This window comes from Podarcis erhardii (assembly GCF_964252035.2).
Source record: "Podarcis erhardii genome assembly, chromosome: 11".
Lineage (NCBI taxonomy): Eukaryota > Metazoa > Chordata > Lepidosauria > Squamata > Lacertidae > Podarcis > Podarcis erhardii.
This window is the reverse complement of record NC_138501.1, coordinates 17,243,584-17,267,622: the sequence shown is the minus strand read 5'-3', so window position 1 is coordinate 17,267,622 and position 24,039 is coordinate 17,243,584. Positions and strand designations below refer to the sequence as shown.

Sequence of the window (24,039 nt, the reverse complement as noted above, 5' to 3'; positions counted from 1 at the left end):
CAACATTATTATTATTACAGTGGTGCCTCGCAAGACGAAAAGAATCTGTTCCGTGATTCTCTTCATCTTGCGGTTTTTTCGTCTTGCGAAGCAAGCCCATTGACGGCTTAGCGGATTAGCGCTATTAGCGGCTTTTAGCAGCTTAGCGGATAAGCAGATAAGCGGCTTAGCGGCTTAGAAAAAGGGGGGGGAGTCGGAAAAACTCGCAAGACATTTTCGTCTTGTGAAGCAAGCCCATAGGAAATTCGTTTTGCGAAGCACCTCCAAAACGGAAAACCCTTTCGTCTAGCGGGTTTTCCGTCTTGCGAGGCATTCGTCTTGCGGGGCACCACTGTATAGAACACTGTGAATCAGGATGCAGGAGCCTCTCGTTGCTATTCCCTGTGGATCCTTCACGGGAGAGAGATCTCCATTTTAGAGCAGGTTGTGTTGCCGCAGGCCCACCTACTCTAATATTTCTCTACAAGGGGTACCTGCAGAGAAAATACATTTGGCTCACTGCTCCCTTTTCTGTCACTGCAAATCCCTACTCTGCAAATCGGAGAATATTGCCAAGAATTTCCAAAACAAAGGAAAAAAGCAGCCAATAGAGAAAAGTACCTAAACTGATTGTGAGAGCAGCAGCAAAGGGGATTATCCAAGAGCCTATTTCCTCTTGAAAACTATTCACTATTTTCCATTGAAAAAAATCATCCGATACTTAGGACATATCTTTGTGGCAGGGCAAGAATAATAGCAAGTATTTTACACTGTTTGCTGCTTTAAACAAAAGCCTCTTGAACATTTCTCTTTCAGTATTTTGAAGGCCTTATCACATTTGTCTCGGGCAACAATTCATTCCTGCAGTTGGCTAGATGTCTTATACGCACAGCCTGCAGCCAGAATCTTTGTTTAAACTTTGAGGACTTGGCAGAAGCAATTAAGATTAAAGAGATATCAAGCAGGATGTAAATGCTGATGAAGAAAGACATTTTTGCCTCAAGAATGGCAAGTGGCGACTTACCTTTATTAGGGTTACTACAGCCAGATAATGATCAACATATATGTCAGTCAAATATGTATTTTTAAAGGATTTTTCAGGATGCAAAAGCAAATAGAATTGTTCCAATGATATCAATAGATTTATCATTCATTGACTTTATTTTGCTCTCGGTGCTGTTGTTTTTTGTAAGAGTTTACAAACTATACTACAAAACCCTTTCACCAATTATAAGAGTGTATATTTTTAGAGAAAAAATCTTAGCATTTTCTAACATGTTTAATAAGACACCTCCAGTCTATGATCCAAAGGTTTGTTAATACAAATCTTGGGAACTGTGGTTTTGTTTTGTTTTCAAATTTCTCATTAAATGGAATGTTATTGGGAAAATATTAATACACTTCGTAAGTGGACAATGGGGGGGGGACCAGTTTTCTCTTTTTCCACTACCACAATATGTGAAATGTGATGAAAAGCAAAAAATAGGTTATTTAAAAATAGGTCATCTTTTCAGTGAATATACTTGTTATAAGGGGGGGACGGGACTGCTCCTTTATCCCTTATGGGGTATCCAAGAGCCCGTATAGAGTCCTTATGCAGGTTCTGTATTGGTAGGAGAAAATAACAGAGACCAACCAGAGAATATGAAGAAGCAAAGCAGCTAGTAAGCATGGTCTTTATTAAACTGTTGCAACAGGGTCCCCCCACTCCTGCCATGCAGGGAGGCAGGAGAGGAACCCAGAACAATGGTGTGCAAACTCTTACAAAGACTTTTGAAGTTCCCCACCCTGTAGCCAGAGACCACCCCCAAAACACCATACATACATCACAGAAAGAGGCGGTCTACAGAAGAATGCCTGTCTGCCAGGATACCTGATCACTGGTCACTGATTGCATTACCTGGACAACCAGGCCATTCTTTTGTGGTGGTAAATACTTTAATTCCTGAATCCAGGTCACAAGCTCATCCTATTCACCCACCCAAGTACGCCCTTAAAACAGGTAAGCAAAAGACAATGGAGAGACTTTCCCATTTCCTTCCCCCTTGCAGAGAAATATTTGAGGTCACTGGGAGAGTCAAAATGACTTCAGGATTGTTCTCCTGTACTATTTTAGACACGTGGTTTATATACTTATGTATGTGTTTGCCTTGTAAATTTATGAACGCTTATTTTATATCTGGGACCCTAGGATTCTTATAACAATACTGATACAGCTTATGATGTTTCAATCTGCACTGAAATATCCTTCTTTTCTCAATCCCATACTCCTCAAGGCCAGACTACAGTTAATACAATCACAGAAGACAAAGCCAATCAAAAGGTAATGACATTAATTAACAAGATTAGTCACTGCTACAGGCAGAGGCTCTTTGTTCTCATCAGTCAAGGGACATGGCCATCCAATGATGTCTAATTGTGTGTGTATCTGAAGAAGTGTGCATGCACACGAAAGCTCATACCTAGAACTAACTCAGTTGGTCTTTAAGGTGCTACTGGAAGGAATTTTTTTATTTTGTTTTAATTGTGTGTGTGTGTGTTTTAATGTCAACAGATCAAAACAGGTAGCAGCCAAATGGAATGAGAGCGGGGCGGATGGCCTGAAAAGATCAAAACTCATCATGTAATAATCAACCCCCAACCAAGTCTTAAAATGTGATCCTAACTCACTGTGCTACCACATTTAAGAATTGAACATGCAGTATACCCAGTGTAATCTTTTTAGAAAAAGAGATGCCGGAACTCACCATGAACACCTCCCTTGTTCTCTTATAATGGCAATGGCGCCTACCTGATAAGTGCCGGAACTCAGTTCTGGCAACTTCCAACTGAAAAAAGCCCCGAGTATACTAATATTAGAAGGCTGATCGCCGAAGAATTGATGCTTTTGAATTCTGGTGCTGGAGGAGACTCTTGAGAGTCCCATGGACTGCAAGAAGATCAAACCTATCCATTCTTAAGGAAATCAGCCCTGAGTGCTCACTGGAAGGACAGATCCTGAAGCTGAGGCTCCAATACTTTGGCCACCTCATGAGAAGAGAAGACTCCCTGGAAAAGACCCTGATGTTGGGAAAGATGGAGGGCACAAGGAGAAGGGGACGGCAGAAGACGAGATGGTTGGACAGTGTTCTCGAAGCTACTAATATGAGTTTGACCAAACTGCGGGAGGTAGTGGAAGACAGAAGTGCCTGGCGTGCTCTGGTCCATGGGGTCACAAAGAGTTGACATGACTAAACGACTAAACAACAAATACTAATATTGATGCAAGTATGAGATTGAAATAAAAACAAATATGTTAGTTCAGATTTCTCTGGTGTCAGAGAGTTACTCCAGGGTGGGAGATATCCAAGTTATATTCCAGTGACTAGATTTTACTAGTCAAACAGATGTTTAAGTACTGGTAACAATCCTAAATGTTAAACAACTGCCAAACAAATCAGAAGGTATGTGAAACCCAACTATTCCTATTCAAGTTTATCAAAGAATTCCCAATATCTACCTATCCATCCAGTTCCCAACATCATTTCCCGGACTACCAATGCTGCAAGATGAAGCTGCACACTTACCTAGGATTAAACCACAGGATTAAACACTGTGTGACAACTCAAAAGACCTCTGAGTACATATGCAAAGGACTGCAGTGTTTCAAAACAAAGCCCAAGACAGGGTTCAGAAGTTAGGCTCATTTGGGGTTACTAGAGGCAGGAAACTGCTTAACTCCTATTCCAAGCATGCATTCATTTGATTTTCTTTACATCCTTTCATATAAGTGAAATGGTGTTATTCGCCCATATGAAAAAAATAGGCTGGTACAGAAACTATGAGACGATGGTCCAATGCATCTGGGCAAGATGAACAGCATGTGCACACACTTGTAACATGGCCTAGATCCCATAGCTACCACTGCCAGAACTGCTCATCCCTAGAAGCCACACAACTTTGATTCTGGTCCATGGAGTGTACATTGAGGAGAGAGTTGGGAACACTTAGCAGCTTAAGTAAGCAGGAGGAGGCGGACCACTTCTCCAATTCTTCAGGTCACTTCCTGAAAAACTTGCATCCTCTGCATCCTCTTCTATTCCAAGAGCATCTTTATGTCCCCTTCGCAGGCATTAGATCAGGGATCAGCAAACTTTTTCAGCAGGGGGCCGGTCCACTGTCCCTCAGACCTTGTGGGGGGCCGGATTATATTTTGGAAGGGGGAAAAATGAACGAATTCCTATGCCCCACAAATAACCCAGAGATGCATTTTAAATAAAAGCACACATTCTACTCATGTAAAAACACGCTCATTCCCGGACTGTCCGCGGGCCGGATTTAGAAGGCGATTGGGCCGGATCCGGCCCCTGGGCCTTAGTTTGCCTACCCATGCATTAGATGCTCTAGGGAAGTGCAAAGCATCGTTCCTATACTAAATTCAGAGCTGTATGCATCGCATAAGCAGATGAATGGCAGAAGATGGGCAAAAAGAGTTGGAGGACTGGGACACATTCTCTTACGAAATAATATCCCATTATCTCATCTATACATCCTTGTACACAAAAGCAGACTAATATGCACTCTGCCACATACGAGGATCTCCGCACATCTGCCAACCAACAGGTGAAGTTCCCTTATACCGAATCAAACAACTAATCTAGACCACTGATCTATCTAGCTCCGCACTGGCAATGGCTCGCCAGAATTTCAGACGGGGGTCTTTCACAGCTTGGGACAGATGCTAAAGACTGAGCGTTGGACCTTCTGCATGCAAAGCATTGGGAAAATGGGAAAGGTAGAGTAGGTTTAGAAGGGGAAACGGAATTGGAGCAGTTTGGGAAACGCTGCTCACATGTCAATACATACAGTAACATTGTTATCACAAGACCAAAACATGCACATACTGTACCTGCTACAAACCGAGGTTATTACTAGGACGGACATGGAGGGGATGTCTGAAAGAGGACTGGAACTAAAAACTGTTTCTAAAAAATGTCTTCAGAAAGGCTTCCTGAAAAAGCAGGGACTTTCAAAGAACTGGTGGGTTATACAGATATATCTATTAAATGATGAAAATTGTTGCAAAAAGAGCACCAAACATCACCATGCAACAATTATCCAGGTCAAATTTATGTTAGAGGAAGCACTGTAAGAAGTACGTACATATAAGTAATTCTACCCTGTCAAGGCAGGAGATGGACTGAAAGGCCTATCTTTTTCTGAAAAGCTTACATCTGAAAAGCCCTGACGGCTTGTAAACATACCCATTAGGGACTTAATTAGGAGGGACTAAAACATCTCTCATCACCTGCAAAGCTTATACCCACTATCTAGCACATTAGCCAGTGCATTAATTCTCTAAATCAAGGCAGCCTTTCCGCTGAATTACGAATGAGCTATTTCAAATACTCCTCTCTCTCTCTCTCTCTCTCTCACTGACAAATCTCAAAAGTTAAATTTAATAAACCTCTCTTGGTAATGACAGCCGTGACTCACACGAGCAAAAATGTCAAGGCTAGCAGATATCTCTAAGGCCCAGAAGCACTGGCATGATTATGATAGAAAGTTCACAGAGGGACTGTGGAATAATAGTTTATAACAGAACTCGGATTTACTAAATTTCACCAGTTCAGTCAACTTCATAGCTATGGAGCACAAGGCAGTTATTTGCAAGACTCCACTGTGCAAATTAATTGAATCCTCCACCTGGTCTGTTAAAACATTAGAATCATAGTTTTTGGACTGAAACATACATACATACAATACATAAATAATTTTAGACAGGTTTCTTTCTTCTTTTCTACTTTCATGAATACAAGCTGAGATTTCATAATCCAATTAGAAAATTGAGGAGGCAGCAAGAAAGCCTATGAGGAAAAGCAGACAGGCAAATTTTATATATATGTCTAATTTATTGGGTAAACTGAAGCCAGAGTCCGCCCAAGGATACATAAAATAGTAAGAGAGCTAACTTCTGTGGCCAAATATATATTGATTTAATTTAACTTCTAGTCCACCATTCTCACAATTCAAGAGAAACCAAAAAACTCCACAAACTCCCCCCAAAGCAAGAACAAATTAAGCAACTGCAGCAGCCCACCAATAAGAGAAAAGGGATGAGACTATCTGATCTGAGCAATGCCAGATTTATGCACAAGTTATGTAGTCTACATTTTAGGGCCTCAGATTATGAGGTGCCTCTAAATACCACTGCCCCCCAAAAGTCAGTCAGATAGTCAGTTTTTAGTTGCATCCTTACCTACATACCTATGTAGCAAATACAAAACTTCATTCTTTCCATTTTCATTGTCCGTTGAACAATCAACCTTTAAGGTAATGCTATGTGGCCACTTAAATTTGACATAGTTTAAGGCCTCAGAGTGGGATGCGGGTGGCGCTGTGGGTTAAACCACAGAGCCTAGGACTTGCTGATCAGAAGGTCAGCGGTTCAAATCCCCACGATGGGGTGAGCTCCCGTTGCTCGGTCCCTGCTCCTGCCCACCTAGCAGTTAAAAAGCATGTCAAAGTGCAAGTAGATAAGTAGGTACCACTCCGGCGGGACGGTAAACGGCATTTCCATGCACTGCTCTGGTTCGCCAGAAGCCGCTTAGTCATGCTGGCCACATGACCCGGAAGCTGCACGCTGGCTCCCTCGGCCAATAAAGCGAGATGAGCGTCGCAACCCCAGAGTCGGTCACGACTGGACCTAATGGTCAAGGGTCCCTTTACCTTTACCTTACTAAGGCCTCAGAGTAACTTAATCCTGCCCTGGGCCAAATGAGGAAAGGTGAGTTTTGGCACCTGCTTGCCTCTCCTCTGTGACCTTCTCCAAAGACCCTGCTGCCAGTTCCAGCATCCTTGGTCTAGCACTTTTATAACAGCTCCTTGCAGGGCTGTATCATCTTCTTGGGACAGCGGGGAAGGGTGGAAGAAGGGCAAGGGACACCCCAGTTTGCGCAAGTGGTTGAAGAGGCTGGTTTAATTTTTATGTAGTCACAAGGAAGAGAAGGCCTTTTCTGTGGTGGCACACCCAACTTTGAAATGCCCCCCCCCCCCGGAGACAAATATTCCGCCAACATTACAACTGTTTTGGTGCCAGGTTAAGACATTTTAGTTTACTTTTTGTGGGGGTCCCATTTGTAGTTTTCTATTTGAAATGCTACTGAAGTGGGCTGCTTGTGGAAGGTGAAAGAAACATGGGGAAATAACTTTTTCGTCCGTCTCCAATACTACTTTTCGTCAAACAATATCCTATCGATCTGGAATTGACAACAGTAACAGCACATATGTGCCTCTATAAACATGCAAGGGGTTGTGTACTGCTAAGCAAATACTCTGAGTAGATGTGATGAAATTCATGGACCACAGTCAACCACGATTACATCAATTGCCGAAATAAATAAGATGCATGGGGTGTTTTTAGATTCAGGGGTGCTTTTTTAATACAAAAACTTGCAAGAACACAATTGCTCACTAGATGGCAGCACAGTGTCACCAATGCATGTTGCTTAGTGACTATCGCATATGCCAGTGTTTTTCAACCTTTTTTGGGCAAAGGCACACTTGTTTCATGAAAAAAATCACGAGGCACACCACCATTAGAAAATGTTAAAAAATTTAACTCTGTGCCTATATTGACTATATATAAAGTAATTATCTTGAATAGGAATCAAATAAACACAAAGAAAGTATTTTATAATTACTTTATTATGAAATAGTAAGTAAACAGAAATATGAAAAATTATAAAATACTTTATTTTTAAATCTTTCAAATTTTTCAATTTTTCCCACGGCACACCAGGCAACATCTCGCGGCACACTAGTGTGCCGCGGAACAGTGGTTGAAAAACACTGGCATATGCCTTCAAAAAGGTCACATTATGGTTAGTTGTAATATTCTGTCAAACTGAAATGTAACAGGGGGATCCTATGCGTATTTCTTCAGAGGTATACCTCACTGCATCCCAGTGAGCTTTGTGACTGAGTAGGGATTTGAAATCTGGACTTCGGAGTTTGACACTCTTCTAACCTATGTTTAGGCAACCTAAGGCCCAGGGGCCGGATCTAGACCAATCGCCTTCTAAATCTGGCCTGTGGACGGTCCGGGAATCAGCATGTTTTTACATGAGTACAGTGGTGCCTTGCAAGACGAAATGAATCCGTTCCGTGAGGCTCTTCGTATAGCGGTTTTTTTGTCTTGCGAAGCAAGCCCATTGACAGTTTAGCGGATTAGCGCTATTAGCGGTTTAGCGGCTTTTAGCGGATCAGCTGATAAGCGGCTTAGCGGCTTAGGAAAAGGGGGGGGGAGGGGAAAAAACCCGCAGGAACTCGCAAGACATTTTCGTCTTGCGAAGCAAGCCCATAAGGAAATTCGTTTTGCGAAGCGCCTCCAAAACGGAAAACCCTTTCGTCTAGCGGGTTTTCCGTCTTGCGAGGCGTTCGTCTTGCGGGGCACCACTGTAGAATGTGCGCTTTTATTTAAAATGCATCTCTGGGTTATTTGTGGGGCCTGCCTGGTGTTTTGACATGAGCAGAATGTGTGCTTTTCTTTAAAATGCATCTCTGGGTTATTTGTGGAGCATAGGAATTCATTCATTTCCCCCCAAAAATATAGTCCGGCGCCCCACAAGGTCTGAGGGACAGTGGACCGGCCCCCTGCTGAAAAAGTTTGCTGACCCCTGCTGTAACCACTATGCACCACAGCTGGCTTGCTTGCAGCAGCAGGGGGGAAAAAGCAGTATCTTATCATATCTTATCTTATCCAAACGAGCCGCCTATCTAAACTCTCTCTCTATTTAAAGTTACAGGAAGGTAGCCGTCTTGGTCTGCCATAGTCGAAACAAAATAAAAATAAAAATTCCTTCCAGTAGCACCTTAGAGACCAAATAAGTTTGTTACTGGTATGAGCTTTCGTGTGCATGCACACTTCATGTTGTATCTTAATTCTTTTAATTCTTAATTTAATTCTTCTTAAATTGTCTCTAAGGTGCTACTGGAAGGATTTATTATTATTATTATTATTATTCTCTATTTAAAGGCAGCAACAAAGCGGGGAGAGGAGGGAAAGAGAGAGAGAGAGAGATCCTCCTTTTCCTCAGAGGCGCCATAAAACTGAGAAGCGGGGGGGGGGGGAGAGGTTGGCGAAGGTGCACCGCCGCCTCTCCGCCACTAGGGGGCGCGGGCGGGCGGGCGGGCCGGCGGTGTCACGTGACCTCCGCGCGCCGCGGCGGCCTGCCTTCGTTCTAGCCTCGCGCCGCGCCGCGTCACTCACCCGCAACGGCCACACTCCGGCCTCCGCGCGCTGAGCTCCACGGGAAGCTCCCAGAGGCCCCCGCAGTCTTCCGCTCCTTCCTCGGGGCCGCTCGCCGGAGCGGGAGGCCTCAGCAGCGGCTCCTCGTCTTTTCTGCCCCCCGCGGCGTCCGTTGCCGGCGTCTCCCTCCCCTCCATCGCTTCTGCCCTGCGCCGGAACGTTCGGGAGAGGGCGCTAGGACCCCGTCGGCCCCCGAAACTTGGGACGCCGGCCGTGTGGTGGGAAAAAGGGCTTTCCTCCTCCTCCCGCCCCCGCCGGACATGCTCAGCCAATCGGGAAGCAGCGTGCTCTTCAAAGGCTTTGGCTGTTCCCGCAGAATGATGCCTTTGCCTCTCTTGAGCCGGGAGATACCTGGGCTAAGTGCTGGGTGCGAATCACCGCTTTACCCGGATCCTGAGAGTTCAGATCTGTTCTCCGCTTGTAGTAAGGTCTAGGACACCTTGTTCTGCGGCACAGCAAGTTCTCCTATGGATCAGTTAATGATTAAGGAGCTGGAAGTAAGAGAATAAGAAAATGGACAGTTTTCCCAGAGGGGGGATGTAGGAGATGCAGATCCTCCAAAGATCAGCTTTATGAACAAGTTGTTGTTTTTAACTTGCTCATTAGTGATATTCACACGTTACATTCAATGAGTGTACACTCATTCATATATTCACATGCATCCTTAACAGAATGTGGAATCGCTAGTCAACCAAAAGGAAATGGCTTCAATGACTCTTGTCACATGCGTCATTGAAGCAATTCCCTTTTACTGGCAGCAAGACAAGGGCATACCAGTCCTGATGTATTTCCTGAAACAGTTTCCTACCAAGTAAGAACAGTGGCAGAGTGGGATGCAATGTTGCTCTTCATTTTTTTCCTATTTTCCAAACTCCAGTGGTGAAGCTAGTTAATTTTAGACCTTGGACTTTATAGTCTTATGACCTCTGTTCTTCTCACCCCACTGGGTGAGAAGAACTTCAGTTATAAAGCTCACTGGAGCAAGTTTGAGAAAAGGGGAAATGAAGAGCAACGCTAGATTCCACACTGCCACAATTCTTCTTATTGAATGTAAACCTTTGTAGAAACTTTTTCAGGAAGTACAACATGACTGACATGCCCTGCCTTGTTGCCAGTAAAATGGAATTGTTTCAATTGTAATAAGTCACTGAATCTATTTCCTTTTGCTTGCAGCAGATGTGTGCAGACTAAAGATTGTTCACTTGCTGAATGTTACATGTGAATAACCACACATGTACAGCTCTACTACTTGTGTACCAAGGTACAAAGACTGCACACTTAATGTAACATAAGAACAGCCCTATAGAGTTACAAGTTAGCAGTGAAGTAGCCCTGTTTGCTGATAACCACCAAATTGTGCAGGGCAGTTAAAATAAGATTGCCAGGAGTTCCAAAAGGATCTTTCCAAACTGAATGGACAGTAAAATAGCAAATGCAATTCAGTGTAAGCAAGTGAAAACGGATGCACATTAGGGCCAAAAATCCTAATTTCACAGGTATATGCTATGCTAAGAGAGCTTGAACTGGTACTGGCTGACTAGGAATGAGAGAGACCATTGGGTCACAGTGGATAGCTGTGCAACAGCTTTGAAAAAGGCAAATTCCATGATAGGTATAAATGGAAAGGGATTGAAGATAAGATTGCCAGTATTGTCACACCATTCTACAAGACTACAAGGCAACCACACTTGGGATGATGTTTATTGTTATGGTCACTTCTCATCAAAGAGACTAGAACTGGAAAGAGTTCACAAATAGACAACCAAAAAGAGCAAGGGGATGAAGCAAATCCCTTGTGGTGAAAGGTTACAGTCGGGGAGGGGCTAGTTTTAAAGAGAGAAAATATCCCTCAATACTTTAAACTTATAGACATCCAGTAAAGTTGAATGTTGGAAGATTCAGGATAGACAATTTTAAAAAATGCTTCTTCCCACCATGCATAGTTAAATGATGGAATTCTCTCTGCCAAGATGTAGTGATGGCCACCAACCTGGATGATTTTAATAGATGTTTAGTAAATTCGTGGAGGATAAGGCTATCAGTTGCAACTATCCATAATGGCTAAGTTTAGAGCCTTCATGTTAGAGGCGATATGCCAGTTAATACCAGTTGCTATGAATGACAAGCGTTCATTGCACTTATGGCCTGTTTTTGGGCTTTCAACAGATATCTGGTCAGCCACTGTGAGAATAAGATGCTAGATGGGCCTTTCATCTGATACAGCAAATATGGGAGCTTATTTCCTTAAGTCGCATGCACAATTCTTCTTTGCAGTGTTAGGGGGAAAAGAAGTAAGATTTCACATGCCAACAGGTTCTGTGCTTCTAATATTAAGAAGTAAACAGCCCCTTTGCCCATAAATCCACGCTGTGCTTTCACATGCAAGGACTTTGTGTGCCGAAGTATCATGTGTCAACATAGCCAGGGAGGCCCTCAAGTGTTTTCAATACAAATACATCCAAACAATGTGAAAACTGAAACTGAATAAAATTACTAAATGGCACGATACTGATCTGCAACAAAAAGAGAAGTTAATATCAATGATATAGAATATCAAGATATTCTAACTGCATACAATTGCTTATACACAGTGTGTTATAATTCTGGGGAAGGGGCACATGGGCCATACCTGTCAAAGGGGTCAAAGGAGGCAGCTGAACACATTGGGTCAGCTGTATGCAAGCCCTCATTTCGGAAATGCTCCACTCTATGGTTTGCATATTTCCCCAACAACAAAGCTTTCAGCGGCCCTCTTCTCCCAGGGTGGCTGCTTCAGTGTGCTTCTTTCTCCAGAGTGGCAAAGTTTCCCTTTTCCACTTCAGTCTCCTCAGGAGTAAATTCCAAACCCCCCAGACCATCAGTTCCTCCCAGTAACTTCAGGTTTGTTTGTTTGTTTGTTTGTTTGTTTGTTTGTTTGTTTATGAAATAAATAAAGGAGCTCAGGCCGGCAAATAACAAACACTAAAACACATTAAAAACAAACATCAGAAAAACAGTTTGCTACAGATGCAGACTGGGAAAACATTCCAAGGGAGGGCTCTCACCAAAGAGGACAGGTGTTTCCTGCCTCAGTGTCTTTGGCCTAGGCAGGACTTCTATCCCTCTCTAGGCACGCAGGTATATTTTTAAAAGATCCAAAATATTTCTGCTTCGTATTACTAAGTAATTCTTATTTATTTTAATTAATGACCATCTGTGCTGGATGCTTTAGCTGAAAGACCTACATTGCAGGGGATTGGGTCCCTTTCAACTGTACAGTTCTATGATTCTACAAATTATTAAATTTCTATACCACCCAAGGAGCACTGGGAAGTTTACAGTATCAAAACACACAACACAATAACAAACAAAAACAATACCCCCCCAGCTTTAAAGGCTATAGATTGTTTATATTAGCCAAAGGCATGGGCAGAGTGCTTTTGCCTAGTGCCTAAAGATATGTAACAGGTGCTAGGCGAGTCTCCCTGGGGAGGGCATTCCAAAAGCAAGGAGCTACTGCAGAAAAAGCCTGTTCCTGTTTTGCCACCCTCTGGACATCTCATAGAGCAGGCACGAAGAAGGGGAATTCCTTTACATCTATGACCTTTAGTACAGTACTAGGCTGTTAGTGTGTTTGTTCCAAAGAATGCAAATTAGTGATTGCAGAGGTGGTGTTATAGCTCGTTAGGGCAGCTCATAAGTTGCATTAATGAGGTTCCAGGTTCAGTTTCCACTTAAAGGTTCTCCCAAAGAACTATGTCTGAGACAGAGAGGTACTGTAAGGTTACATTCCTGTAATATGGTATAGTGAAGTATTTTTTGAAACACACCAATGCTTATGTCTCTGTAGTGGGATATTGAAGGTATATTTTATAGGCATTCATGAATACATTTGTTACATTTTTTTTAAAGTCTTTCAAATGTGCATGACAAATTTCTGGTATAGTATTGCACAGAAAAAAATCAGAACAAAATATTCTGCCCCAAATCTATTTGATATTTCAGGATTATGATAAATTTTGTTGGTATTGAAACTTCAAAACCATGATTTCACTTCTTAAAACAATGTTCTCCATGAATAGCTCTGCCAATATGTTCTCAAATACTGCATAGAAATTACTTTGGGGGGGGGGGCAGCTCAGTGTTTTTTCCCCCCACTGAAGATGTCCCTTTTCTGTAGATATTTCTTAACTACAGTATAAGAAATAATTGTTAAATGGGTTTGCCAACACCATGGAAAGTCCCCAAATTTGAAACTCTTCTCTTCTGCATTCTCATTTAAGCCTTCTGCTTTCCATCCCATGGATTTCAGTAGTCAGTAACATATGATGATGAACAGTCATGGAGTTAATTGCTTATGATAACCAAGAGGGGAACTTCAGAAAGAATTGCTGCCTGATTTTAGACAGTTGAACAAAAACTAAAATAGCAAGTTGTTTAAGATCACAGTGAAGTCCTAAACTGTAAGAAACAGATTCATGTTTCTTTATACCAAGACCTCAATTCATCTGAAAATAGTCAAGACGAAAGACATTTCCACACAGTAGATTATTGTGGAGCTGGTACTGTTCATCAGAAATTCTGAGTAAATGTGCTTAGGTTATTCTGGAAATCCTATGCATACTTAGCAGTTAACACAGTGGGATCTTTCTAAATAAACCATGCATAGGATTGCACTAAATAAACCATGCATAGAATTTTCTTCCACTGAAAGCATTAGGATTTTAGTGACAAAATCACATTGGTTTCAATGGTATATAGTCAGAACTACCTTTAGCTGAATTGGAAACCAGCTGATTTTTAAAGTTTAAAATGAGGTTGCAATTCTATATACAGTACATTTACTGGAGAGTAAGCTTACTTACTGGGACGCGGGTGGCGCTGTGGGTTAAACCACAGAGCCTAGGACTTGCTGATCAGAAGGTCGGCAGTTTGAATCCTGGCAATGGAGTGAGCTCCTGTTGCTCGGTCCCAGCTCCTGCCAACCTAGCAGTTCGAAAGCACGACAAAGTGCAAGTAGATAAATAGGTACCGCTCCGGCGGGAAAGTAAACGGCGTTTCCGTGCGCTGCTCTGGTTCATCAGAAGCGTGGAGCTGGTACTGTCATGCTGGCCACATGACCCGGAAGCTGCACGCCGGCTCCCTCGGCCAATAAAGCGAGATGAGCGCCGCAACCCCAAAGTCGGCCACGACTGGACCTAATGGTCAGGGGTCCCTTTACCTTTAAGCTTACTTACTGGGTGTAAGTAGACATGTGTAAGAGAGTGCTGCAGAAATCATTTCACTAACTTATACTAAAAGACAATTATTTTGGAAACCCACATTATTCTCTTTAGCATTTGTTAGTAACTGGGATAACCAGAAAATGCACAGGATTAACTATACACCCCTTCTTCTACTCCACCGACCTGAACTCAGACTTTTTAAAAAATAAAAACACCTTTTTTATTTTCTCAACACACCACTTTCCCCTCACTTTACCCCAATACCTTCTCCTTCCAGCATCACAAGGTCATGTCACATTATCTGGGAAAATATACTCTATTGATTTTAAATGTTTTTAAACCAGCTTTGCCTTAAAACAATGCTCAGGACATATAGCACAATAAGGTCACTTCATATTTGTATAAGACTTAAAGCTAAATTCATAATGTCAGTAGCAGATGAGTTAACCTGACCTTTTCTGAAAATATATTCAAACTACAGTGACACTTAATATAATTACAATCCTATTTACACTTACTCAGCAGTAAGCCCCACTGAACACAGGGCTTACTTTTGAGTAAATATGAAAAAGGTTGCACTGTATGCCTACTGCATATTTCAAAGTGGCAGGCTAATAATAGGAACGTAATGCACAAAAACAGTTTGAACTATTTTTTTGAGTGCTGAGCAAGCTGAGTGTGTAATGATACTGTAACAATGAGACATGCTCCAGGATTACAATTTGGGGGGAAGGTGGTCAGTTACTATTTACAAATTACCCAGAACTGTTAATTTGTTTTTGGACAAACAGAAGGCAAATGTTAGGGTTTGCCACACATTAAGGTACCCCTTGCATGCAAAGACAGATTCCAGCAGATTGAGTGGACACCAATAGTGGATCCAATAGTCAAGAAGGGGACTTCTACATGTGCTGTTTAGGGAAATAAGGGGGGCAGATGAGGCTAGTCAATATGGGAAGGTAGCCCCATATAGGAGAAGGAAAACTCTGATCCTAAACCTCCACTCTCTTCTGGTCATACTCATATGTGAGAAAGACTTCAGGAATAAACTCTGAGGAACCATCTGTACTCACTGCCTTGTGGGACATCTTCAAGAGAAGTCTAAGGAGTAAATCCTATACAAATTCAAAGTGGAGTCTGTAAGGCGGTTGGAATGTGTCTTGTTTGCTTCCTTCCAGCAACTCCTGCTGCCAAGTTTGTGTCAAATGTATTGCTCTGCTTTCCTTTGGACCACATGAGGGAGGTATTGGGGGGGGGGGCAAGGTCTTATATCATATGGGCAGCCCATGTTCTCCATACACACTGCCTTGGTACTTCGATGCTGCTTACGCCGCAAAAGCAATGCAGGAGGCAGCAGTTATGAAAGTCGCAGCAGGTGATTGTCATTCTCCAACAGTTTTGACATCACCCCTGAAGCCATACAGACAAGATGCCAACCAACCAGGGTACAGGTCGTTTTAGGGCCAGATCAGATGCAGTGCCATTCATGCAACTGCTAACAGTGTTTTGCTTCCTAGACATTTGTTAGTGGCTTTGAAAAAAAATGGAATTAGAAGATCCAGGTCGAGACTTTGTTGGTTTTTTTCATTTTTTTATTGATTTTCCAAAAATTTTAAACGGACAAACAAACATAGATCTTAACCGTCCTTAATCCAATCTTTGTAAGATTGTTAAGTGACTTCCTCAAATCCCCCTGGCTGAATTTCAGTGTACAGTGGTACCTCGGGTTAAGTACTTAATTCGTTCCGGAGGTCCGTTCTTAACCTGAAGCGCCACTTTAGCTAATGGGGCCTCCTGCTGCCACCGCGCCGCTGGAGTACGATTTCTGTTCTTATCCTGAAGCAGAGTTCTTAACCCGAGGTACTACTTCTGGGTTAGCGGAGTCTGTAACCTGAAGCGTATGTAACCTGAAGCGTATGTAACCTGAGGTACCACTGTATATCATTGTAACAGTTTTCCAAAACAGATTTCTCATAAAACTAACTTAATCACTTAACATCTTTCTTTCTTTTTATTTTAACTTTAAACATATTATTCTATAACATCCAGATCCAGACATTGGTGGAGAGGAAGGTAGGGATACTTTTTAGGTAACTTTCCTCTCCAAGGTTTTATTTCCTAAGAGCAGAGCCGCGCTTCTTCACCAGTTTGCCACGTCCATCCCTGGGCTGCTCCCAGTTTCCTCACATCCTCCTCCCACATCCTCACTGGCCCCTTTCAAAGCTGAAGCCTTGGCTCCAGGATCCTCCCTGCGGGAACAGAACACACCGGCTCCTCTACCACACCCAGCCCGACACACACACTCTCTCTCTCTCCCCCCTACACGCCGCCCTTCCTCACGGTCATGACGAATACGTGACAACAGCCCCCCCCCCCCCATGGACTAACTAGACAGTTCTACTGCGCCTGCGCTCCTTCCTCCCTTAAGTCGACGTTCCTTCCCCAGCCGCCCAGCCACCAATGCGCCTGCGCGCGGGCGGGCGGGCGGCTCCGGCTTCCGCGTCTTTTCCCTCGCGGAGGCACGCAGCCTCAAGTGCGCATGCTCCGAACCTTATCCTCTCCCTCCCTCCCTCCCTCCCAGTCCTAGCGCACGCGTACATCCCTAATGGGGGAAAGGAGGGAGCTCACGGGTTGCTGGGTGAACCGGGCGACGTCACGGCCGGTCCCGCTCTCGCGATGCTTCGATTGGAAGGAGAGGGTCGGCCTGCTATTGTAGGCTGAGTGAGAGAGAGAGAGAGAACTCTGCGCGGGCCAGTAAGAAGCCGGTTTGAGGGAGGAAGTCCGGGCGCGCGGGGCTCCTCCGCCCGCCCCCTGAGGTCGCGAGCGGACGTTGCCTCTGCCCGAGAAGGGGAGGAGCCTCGGAGGAAGACCCCGCCCCCACTATGTGCCGCCGCCGCCGCCCCCTGCGGGACTAGCCGCGGCCGAGCGGCTCCGGGTGCCTCAGCCGCCCTGCCCGTTGGCGGAGAGCGTCGGCTCTGAAAGCGGGAGCCTCGCCGTTATGAACCTGCACCAGGTGCTGACGGGGGCTGTCAACCCCGGGGACAACTGCTTCTCCGTGGGGAACGTCGGCGGGCATCCCTTCACGGTGAGTCTCCTTCCTCCTCAGCTCCGGGGCCGCCGCCACAAGAGGGCCGCCTCCGACGGCGCCCCTTCCCTGGGCAGCGCTCGGCCTCCCTCAGCCGGCAGGCGAGGAGGGCGCGCGGGCGGGCAGTTTGCCTCAGGGACGGCGGCCCCGGAGCGGGTGGGACGCTCGGCAGGTGCCTTGTTGAAGCACGCCCGAGACTCGCCGCTTCGACCGGAGCCGAGCCTGTATTGGCGTCGGGAGCTGGGCGAGCACGAGACCGGGCCCTTTCTTGGCCATGACGGGGCAGATCAATTCCCTTTATTTCGCTTTCCCGCTGCAAGCATTTTTGCCACTTCTCTACATTATTTTTATTTTATTTTATTTTTTTGCAATAAAGCGCACTCCTCATCTGAGCTGTGGTTAGTTTCCGAAGTGCTTGGGCGTAAGGGTTGCATTAATGCCACAGAGGCATTCTCCACATGCTCAGAGGTATCTCCCTTTATTATTATTATTCATTTGTATTGTTGATATTATAGCTGCGCTTGCTTTAGAGCCTGGCGGTTCAAAACGTGTTCAGGGAGGCAGAGTTCTTCTTTTCCTTTGAATGGATATCAAGGACAAGTGGCCAAGAGATAGGGTTAGGCTCCTGTATGGCACACTTGTGGGCCCCGGGAAACATCTGGATTGTCTTGTTTCTGAGGCTGTTATTGATCAGCCTGCCTGTTATGTAACTAACAGCTGTGCTTTCCAATCGAAAACAACTGGAAGTGACATTTGAGCGTGGTGTTTATATATTCGGTTTTGAGGTTTGAAATGCAGTACTCCCATTCTTGTGCGCTTGTGACAAAATGTGTGTGATTGGGCAATCAGGACAAAGGGTCATGCTAGAAGCAACTTTTGGGCATATATTATGGCTTATGGCTTAATTATTAGTACTATTTTCTGGTCATCAGATGAGTCTCTTCTTGGTGTTCCCTCTCTGGAAGAGTCCCAGAGGGTGGCCTTTTCTGTGTTGGCTCCCTGTTTGTGGAATACTCTCCCCAGAGAGGCTCACCTGGCACCTTCATACATATCTTTAGGTACCAGGCAAAATTGTTTCTCTATAACCAGACTTTGGCTGATTAAACATTATATGGCCTTTTAAATGTGTTTGTGGGAGAGGAGTTATTGGTTTGCTTTTGTATTTGTGCTCTCATTTTGTATTTTAAAGTTGACTTGCTTTTGCAGTTGATTAGAATTGATTGTAAGCCACAATTCTTGCTTTATACATAATGTCAAGTCAGAAATTGGAGATGGAGAAACTGAAACATGGTTTATTCCTCCTTTTAGCTGTGTGGGAAAAGGAATGTGGACTGCTTGAGTCCAAGGTGTTGCACGGGCTCCCAGTGCAACAGTAAACTGTGATGTAAACTGACTCAGCCCAGGGTAAAACTGCTGTTTGAAAACTGGTCTGTGGTCACCCAGAATCATTTTTTGGTACATTTCAACCTCCCTCGGGAAACCCTTAGTATAAATACAGTTTGATCTTACTACTTTCCTTAGGGATTAGCATTGCATGTATATATTCTTTGTACTCCTGGATGACAGGTGGTTCCGAACATAAACTACAAACAAGAACACAACATACATAATAAGACAAAAACAAAACAATAGGCCTCCCTGAGTTATGACTAATTATAATGAGAATAAAGCATATTTTGGTGGTCTCTGGAAACATTTGTTCTTCATAACTTGTTTCATAGTGAGGCTTTTTTCTTGCGTTTTAACATTAGGATGGCAATAAAATACATTTCTTGATATCATAGAGTTAGAAGGGATCCCAAGGTTCATCTCATCCAACCCCCTGTGATGTAGAAATCTTAACTAAATCATACATGACAGATGGCCATCCACTCTCTGCTTAAAAACCACCAAGGAAAGAGAGTCCATCACCTCCCGAAGGAGTCTGCTCCACTATTGAACAACTCTGTTACTTGGGCCTAAACTTCTAAGTATGTTTTGTTTCTAGGCTATTTCTGCCATGTATCTCCTTGCTGCAACATTTAATTATTTGAGATTTTGTCTGCATATTTATTGGAATGAAATGGTTAAACTCTTAAGTTTTGTTGCAGAGGTAGACCAGAAAAAGCTGATGAGCCTTACTACAGTCTTTCAGAGTATTTGCAACACTTGTTCTAAGACAGTGCTGGAAATTCTGAAAACCTACTGTGTTGATTCCAGTTGTTATACTATAATAGAAACATGGGAAGTATTATTTTGGAATGTGTGTTCTAGACTTGCTGTGGTGTGTGTATGTGTGTGTGTGTGTGTAACTATCTATCTATCTCTCTATATTCAACTTCGTAGCATTTCTTTTTTGCCAGTACTTTGTACATCATCAGGAAAAAGTGTAAGTTTTCCAAGTTATGAACTTAAGTAAAACACAACTGATCTTTTAAAATTACCGTATTTTTCCATGAATAAGATCAGATTTTTAAATTGCTTTTAAAATTTAGTAAAAAATTGGGGGTTGTTTTATACAAAGATGGTGAATGCACAGGGTTTTTGTTTTAAAAAACACCACTTACCTTCTGTGAAGAAGCTGCCGGAACATCATAGCCACTGTCCCTCGCAGGAGCCCAGTTTTGGCGATCTCCAAAAAAAGCTCAACAAATTTGCCCAATCTTGGGTGTGCATCCCCCCCACCCTTTTTGATGTTTAAATACTGTTTTCTTAATTTTTGGTTCAAAAAAATAGGGATTGTCTTATACATGGAGGTGCCTTATACATGGAAAAATATGGTATATGCAAATTGTAGACTAGCTATTAATTCAAAGTAGTTGTAGCATGTGTCTTGGAAAATACTATATTATCTTTTTAATTTCCCGTCCCTGCAATAGTTGTGGAATTAGGTAAACAATAAAAATATGGTCTTCTGCATAATATTCTAAGGGGCATGAAAGTAACTCCACTCCTTTTGCTCGTGCAAAGTATTGGATTGGAAAAATAGCAAGTAGTTCTTAAGACATGTTAAAAGGAGTTAGAACAATCAATCTACGAGAGAAAACAAAAAATACACTCTTAAAATTGTTAAATGTTTCAAATTTCCAAATCTAGCCATTTATGAGTCAAACCAGTGGATCAACTAGCCTAGATTTATTTCCTCTAATGGACAGCAGTTCTCTAAAGTCCTCTGCAGAATTATTCCACCACTCCCTGCCTTTCTACCTGAGATGGTTAACTGGAGATGTCAGGAATTGAAACTGGGACCTTGTGCTTGCTGAGTTCTATGAGCCACCCTCCATGTTTTTATTATGGCACCATCTAGTAAAATTCTAGTTCTTCAAGGTCTGACAGGTTCTTCATTGTTTTAAAAATGAACAAATGAACATAAGCACTGTTTATCAAATAGTCCAAGAACGTAGTAATGTAAACAGTAACTGCTTGTTGGTGTGAATTCAAGGAAGTGATTACATCACAAGTAGCTTGGGACATTTTTATCTTAGAGGTGACCTGGAAGGCCTTTTCCTTGTTTAAATGAAAATTCAACTATTTATTCACAGGTTTTCTGTTGTGAAAAGTTTCTAGAAGTAGGAAAAAATGCCACTGGCATGGAGGATAAGTTGATATTTTATTAAGATTGTATCTTTTTCATAAGAAAAGCTCTTTCTCCCAACCCCCCTTTCTATGTTATGTCAAGGGATGCAATGAGGAAAACTCTGGGTGTTTTGTTTTAAGCAGGAGTGTTGACTATCAGTGCAACTGGGAGTGCATGGACATGGTTGCTATAATACTATAGCAATGATATGCATTGATTTGTGTTGCTAAAGAATGTTCTGAATGTCTTCCAGCTTCTGCTTTTCAGATGAAAACTAAACATTTCTATTTTGCACCATCTAATTTAAGATTCATCCCTTAAATGTAGGTGTAAATCCCATTAATTTCATTAGGAAGTAGAAATGTGCCTATTATCAGACAAGACCAAACATTTAGGTGACAGCGTCCTTCTCTATTTCCATTTTTAGACTATTAAAAACTAAGACAGGTCTTTGTATTATACCCAGCAAAAAAGAAGTCCCACACACTCGTTTTTCTTTAAGGTAACCTGAATAAAAAATCTGATAAGCTCAATAGATTGTTTATTGTTTTGGGAAGTTTTACTTGGTCCTAGTGGAGGTATTACTGCACTGCTGCTTTGTAGATTTTTTTCTTCTACTTGACTAACACAACTGTATAAATATTTTAATTGATTTCTGTTAAGTTTATTGCACTGAACAGGCTATTAATTCCTTCAGCCAATGTATTAAAAACTGTGGCTCAGCACTGGCAACATATTTAAATTCCTGGGCATCAGAATCAATACTTTAGGAGCCAGCATAACAATTTGAGGTACTGGATCCATGCAAAAAAGAACAAAATGCCAGCATTTTAAAGTGCTAGCATCACATTTTCAGTGCTGGCCGGCAGCACATGCCTCTCGAGTTTGCTCCCATTTGAGGGGCTGATGGGGTGCAGCTTCAGAATGGGACTGGGTCTTAGGATTTAGCTGTATCCGTAACAGTTTGCTAAGCCTGAGCAGGAGATACTTTGGTTTTCATCAGTCTCTGCTATTTTCCTAATAACTTACTCGAGGAGTAGAATTGGTGGTCTGTTGTCCCATTTGGGGACTGCCTACAGAGGCTGCCAATCTGACTGATTGCATGTTAAGAACTACAGTATATGAGTTCCAGAAACACTGCAATTTCTGTAGCTTTTTTATTTGTTGCTTCTCTCTGAATTTAGCAGCTGTGTCTAGTCTCATTACCTGGCAATACATATTTGGAGACTTGTAATGAGGATTTTCATACAGGGCTGGTCCTCCAAAGCTGCCCTGGAAGATCTTGATAAGGTTTAAAACAATGCACAGCCCAGTTTCTACAAGGGCAACATCTATGATATGTTATGATTATTCTCTTTTAACAAAGCATAATGTGGCTCCTGGTCAAAAGTCTTATCAAAAGAGAGAAGGGGTTGGGAGCCGCTCAAACAGTAATGGTTGTAACACTATCTGAGCAAACCTCATATTCCTCTCCAGTGATGCTGTGAAGAGGAAACCAAAAGCTTTCACTTCCAGATTCAGTTAGCCACAATTTATAAGACAGCTGAATTCCTAAGAAGTGTTCTGTGTTCATTATATTGTGCAAGTACCAAAAATATAATGTTGCAGCTGCATTAATGCGTGACAAGGCCGTAAGAGTTCTTCCTGTTAGTTTGCAGTAGCAGTGTGTCTTTAGTAGTAACCAGTTAGGTGCTTTCAAGCAGATTATGATATAACAATCTACTTTTGTCCATAGCGTCCTGTAATCAAAAGAGAGCCAGCACGGTATAGTGGTCAGAGTATTGGACTAAAATCAGGGAGACCAGGATTCAAGTCTCCACTTGGCCATAAAGCACACTGGGTGACCTTGGACCAATCCCTACCTGTCAGCCTAATCTACCTCACAAGGTTTTTGTTGGGATTAAATGAAGTGGGGAAGAACCATGTATACCATCTTGAACTCATTGGAGGAAAGGGCAGGATAATAAACTAACTAACTAACATTGTCCCTAAATGTAGATGTTCAGTTTATTGGCCTACTTGAGTCTCTAGCAATATCCTAAAGGCAGATTAGTGTTGTAGGTATATGTGCAATGAGATTAACCTCTCCAGGGAGACTGCAGGAGCTAGGACAGAAACAGAGCACACTTCATTCCCCACACTCTTCAGAAAATTTTCTCACCCCCATATAGGCCAAGTTCCTACAAAACATTAAACCAGTGTTCCAAATAAACTATAGTTTAAACACAAGTGTCCCCCCCCCCCTTTCCTCCTTACTGCGCTGCATGGGGCCAGAAACATGTCTGAGTATGGTTTGTTGTGATGTTTGAGCCCAGGCTTATGGTTTGTCTCTCTCTAAGCAGGCCATAAGCAGAAGCTGAACTTTGTTATTGGCTTTGACTTTGTATAAGTATATAAATGCTTGTGTTTGTTCACAAGAGATCTATTTTGCTGAATTTGTATGAAAGTAATTATTGAAATAACTGGCATCCAGTCAGGATGTGTATGCTACTTACAAAGTGGCTTTTCTCATAGCAGCAGTACAAAGCTTTAATTTTTTGTTAAGGATGGTTCAGTGGATTAAATATGTGGCTACACTTATAAACCAGATGATTAGGTAAATGGGTAATTACTGGTAATTACTGAAATACACCTTTCTTTGAATTGTCTTACAAAAAAAAAGGCAGAACAGTTATACAATTTACTTTTTTCTAGGCATACGCATCAGGATGTGATATTGTGATATTGGGGACTGATTTTGAAAGATTACAAATAATTCCTGGAGCAAAACATGGAAATATACAAGTGGGATGTGTAGATTGCTCTATGCAACAAGGGAAGGTAAGTAGAAGTGGTACTCTTGTTAAACTTACCTATCTGATTTGTTCTTGTACTATGTATTTTGCAATGCCATCCTGTCTGAAGGTGATATTAAACTCTTCAAATA

General features: G+C 42.7%; 2 protein-coding genes across 3 annotated transcripts in view; one reads left to right on the top strand and one right to left on the bottom strand.

Moving 5' to 3' along the window:
• The window catches only part of DTWD2 (DTW domain containing 2), a 766,281-nt gene extending 756,764 nt beyond the window's left edge, over positions 1 to 9,517 (bottom strand). For both annotated transcript variants that reach the window (XR_014161118.1, XM_081880576.1), the window contains exon 1: positions 9,230 to 9,517. Coding sequence is in view for 1 of the 2 variants with exons in the window: in XM_081880576.1 (XP_081736702.1) it covers positions 9,230 to 9,405 (176 nt within the window). In the remaining variant the exon portion in view is untranslated. The remainder of the gene's footprint in view (positions 1 to 9,229) is intronic.
• A 7,570-nt stretch (positions 9,518 to 17,087) lies between these two features.
• Positions 17,088 to 24,039, top strand: part of DMXL1 (Dmx like 1) — a 71,156-nt gene continuing 64,204 nt past the window's right edge. Inside the window, exons 1-2 of the mRNA XM_081880639.1 lie at positions 17,088 to 17,557; positions 23,808 to 23,933. Coding sequence (XP_081736765.1) covers positions 17,471 to 17,557; positions 23,808 to 23,933 — 213 coding nt within the window. The 5' untranslated portion in view covers positions 17,088 to 17,470. The remainder of the gene's footprint in view (positions 17,558 to 23,807; positions 23,934 to 24,039) is intronic.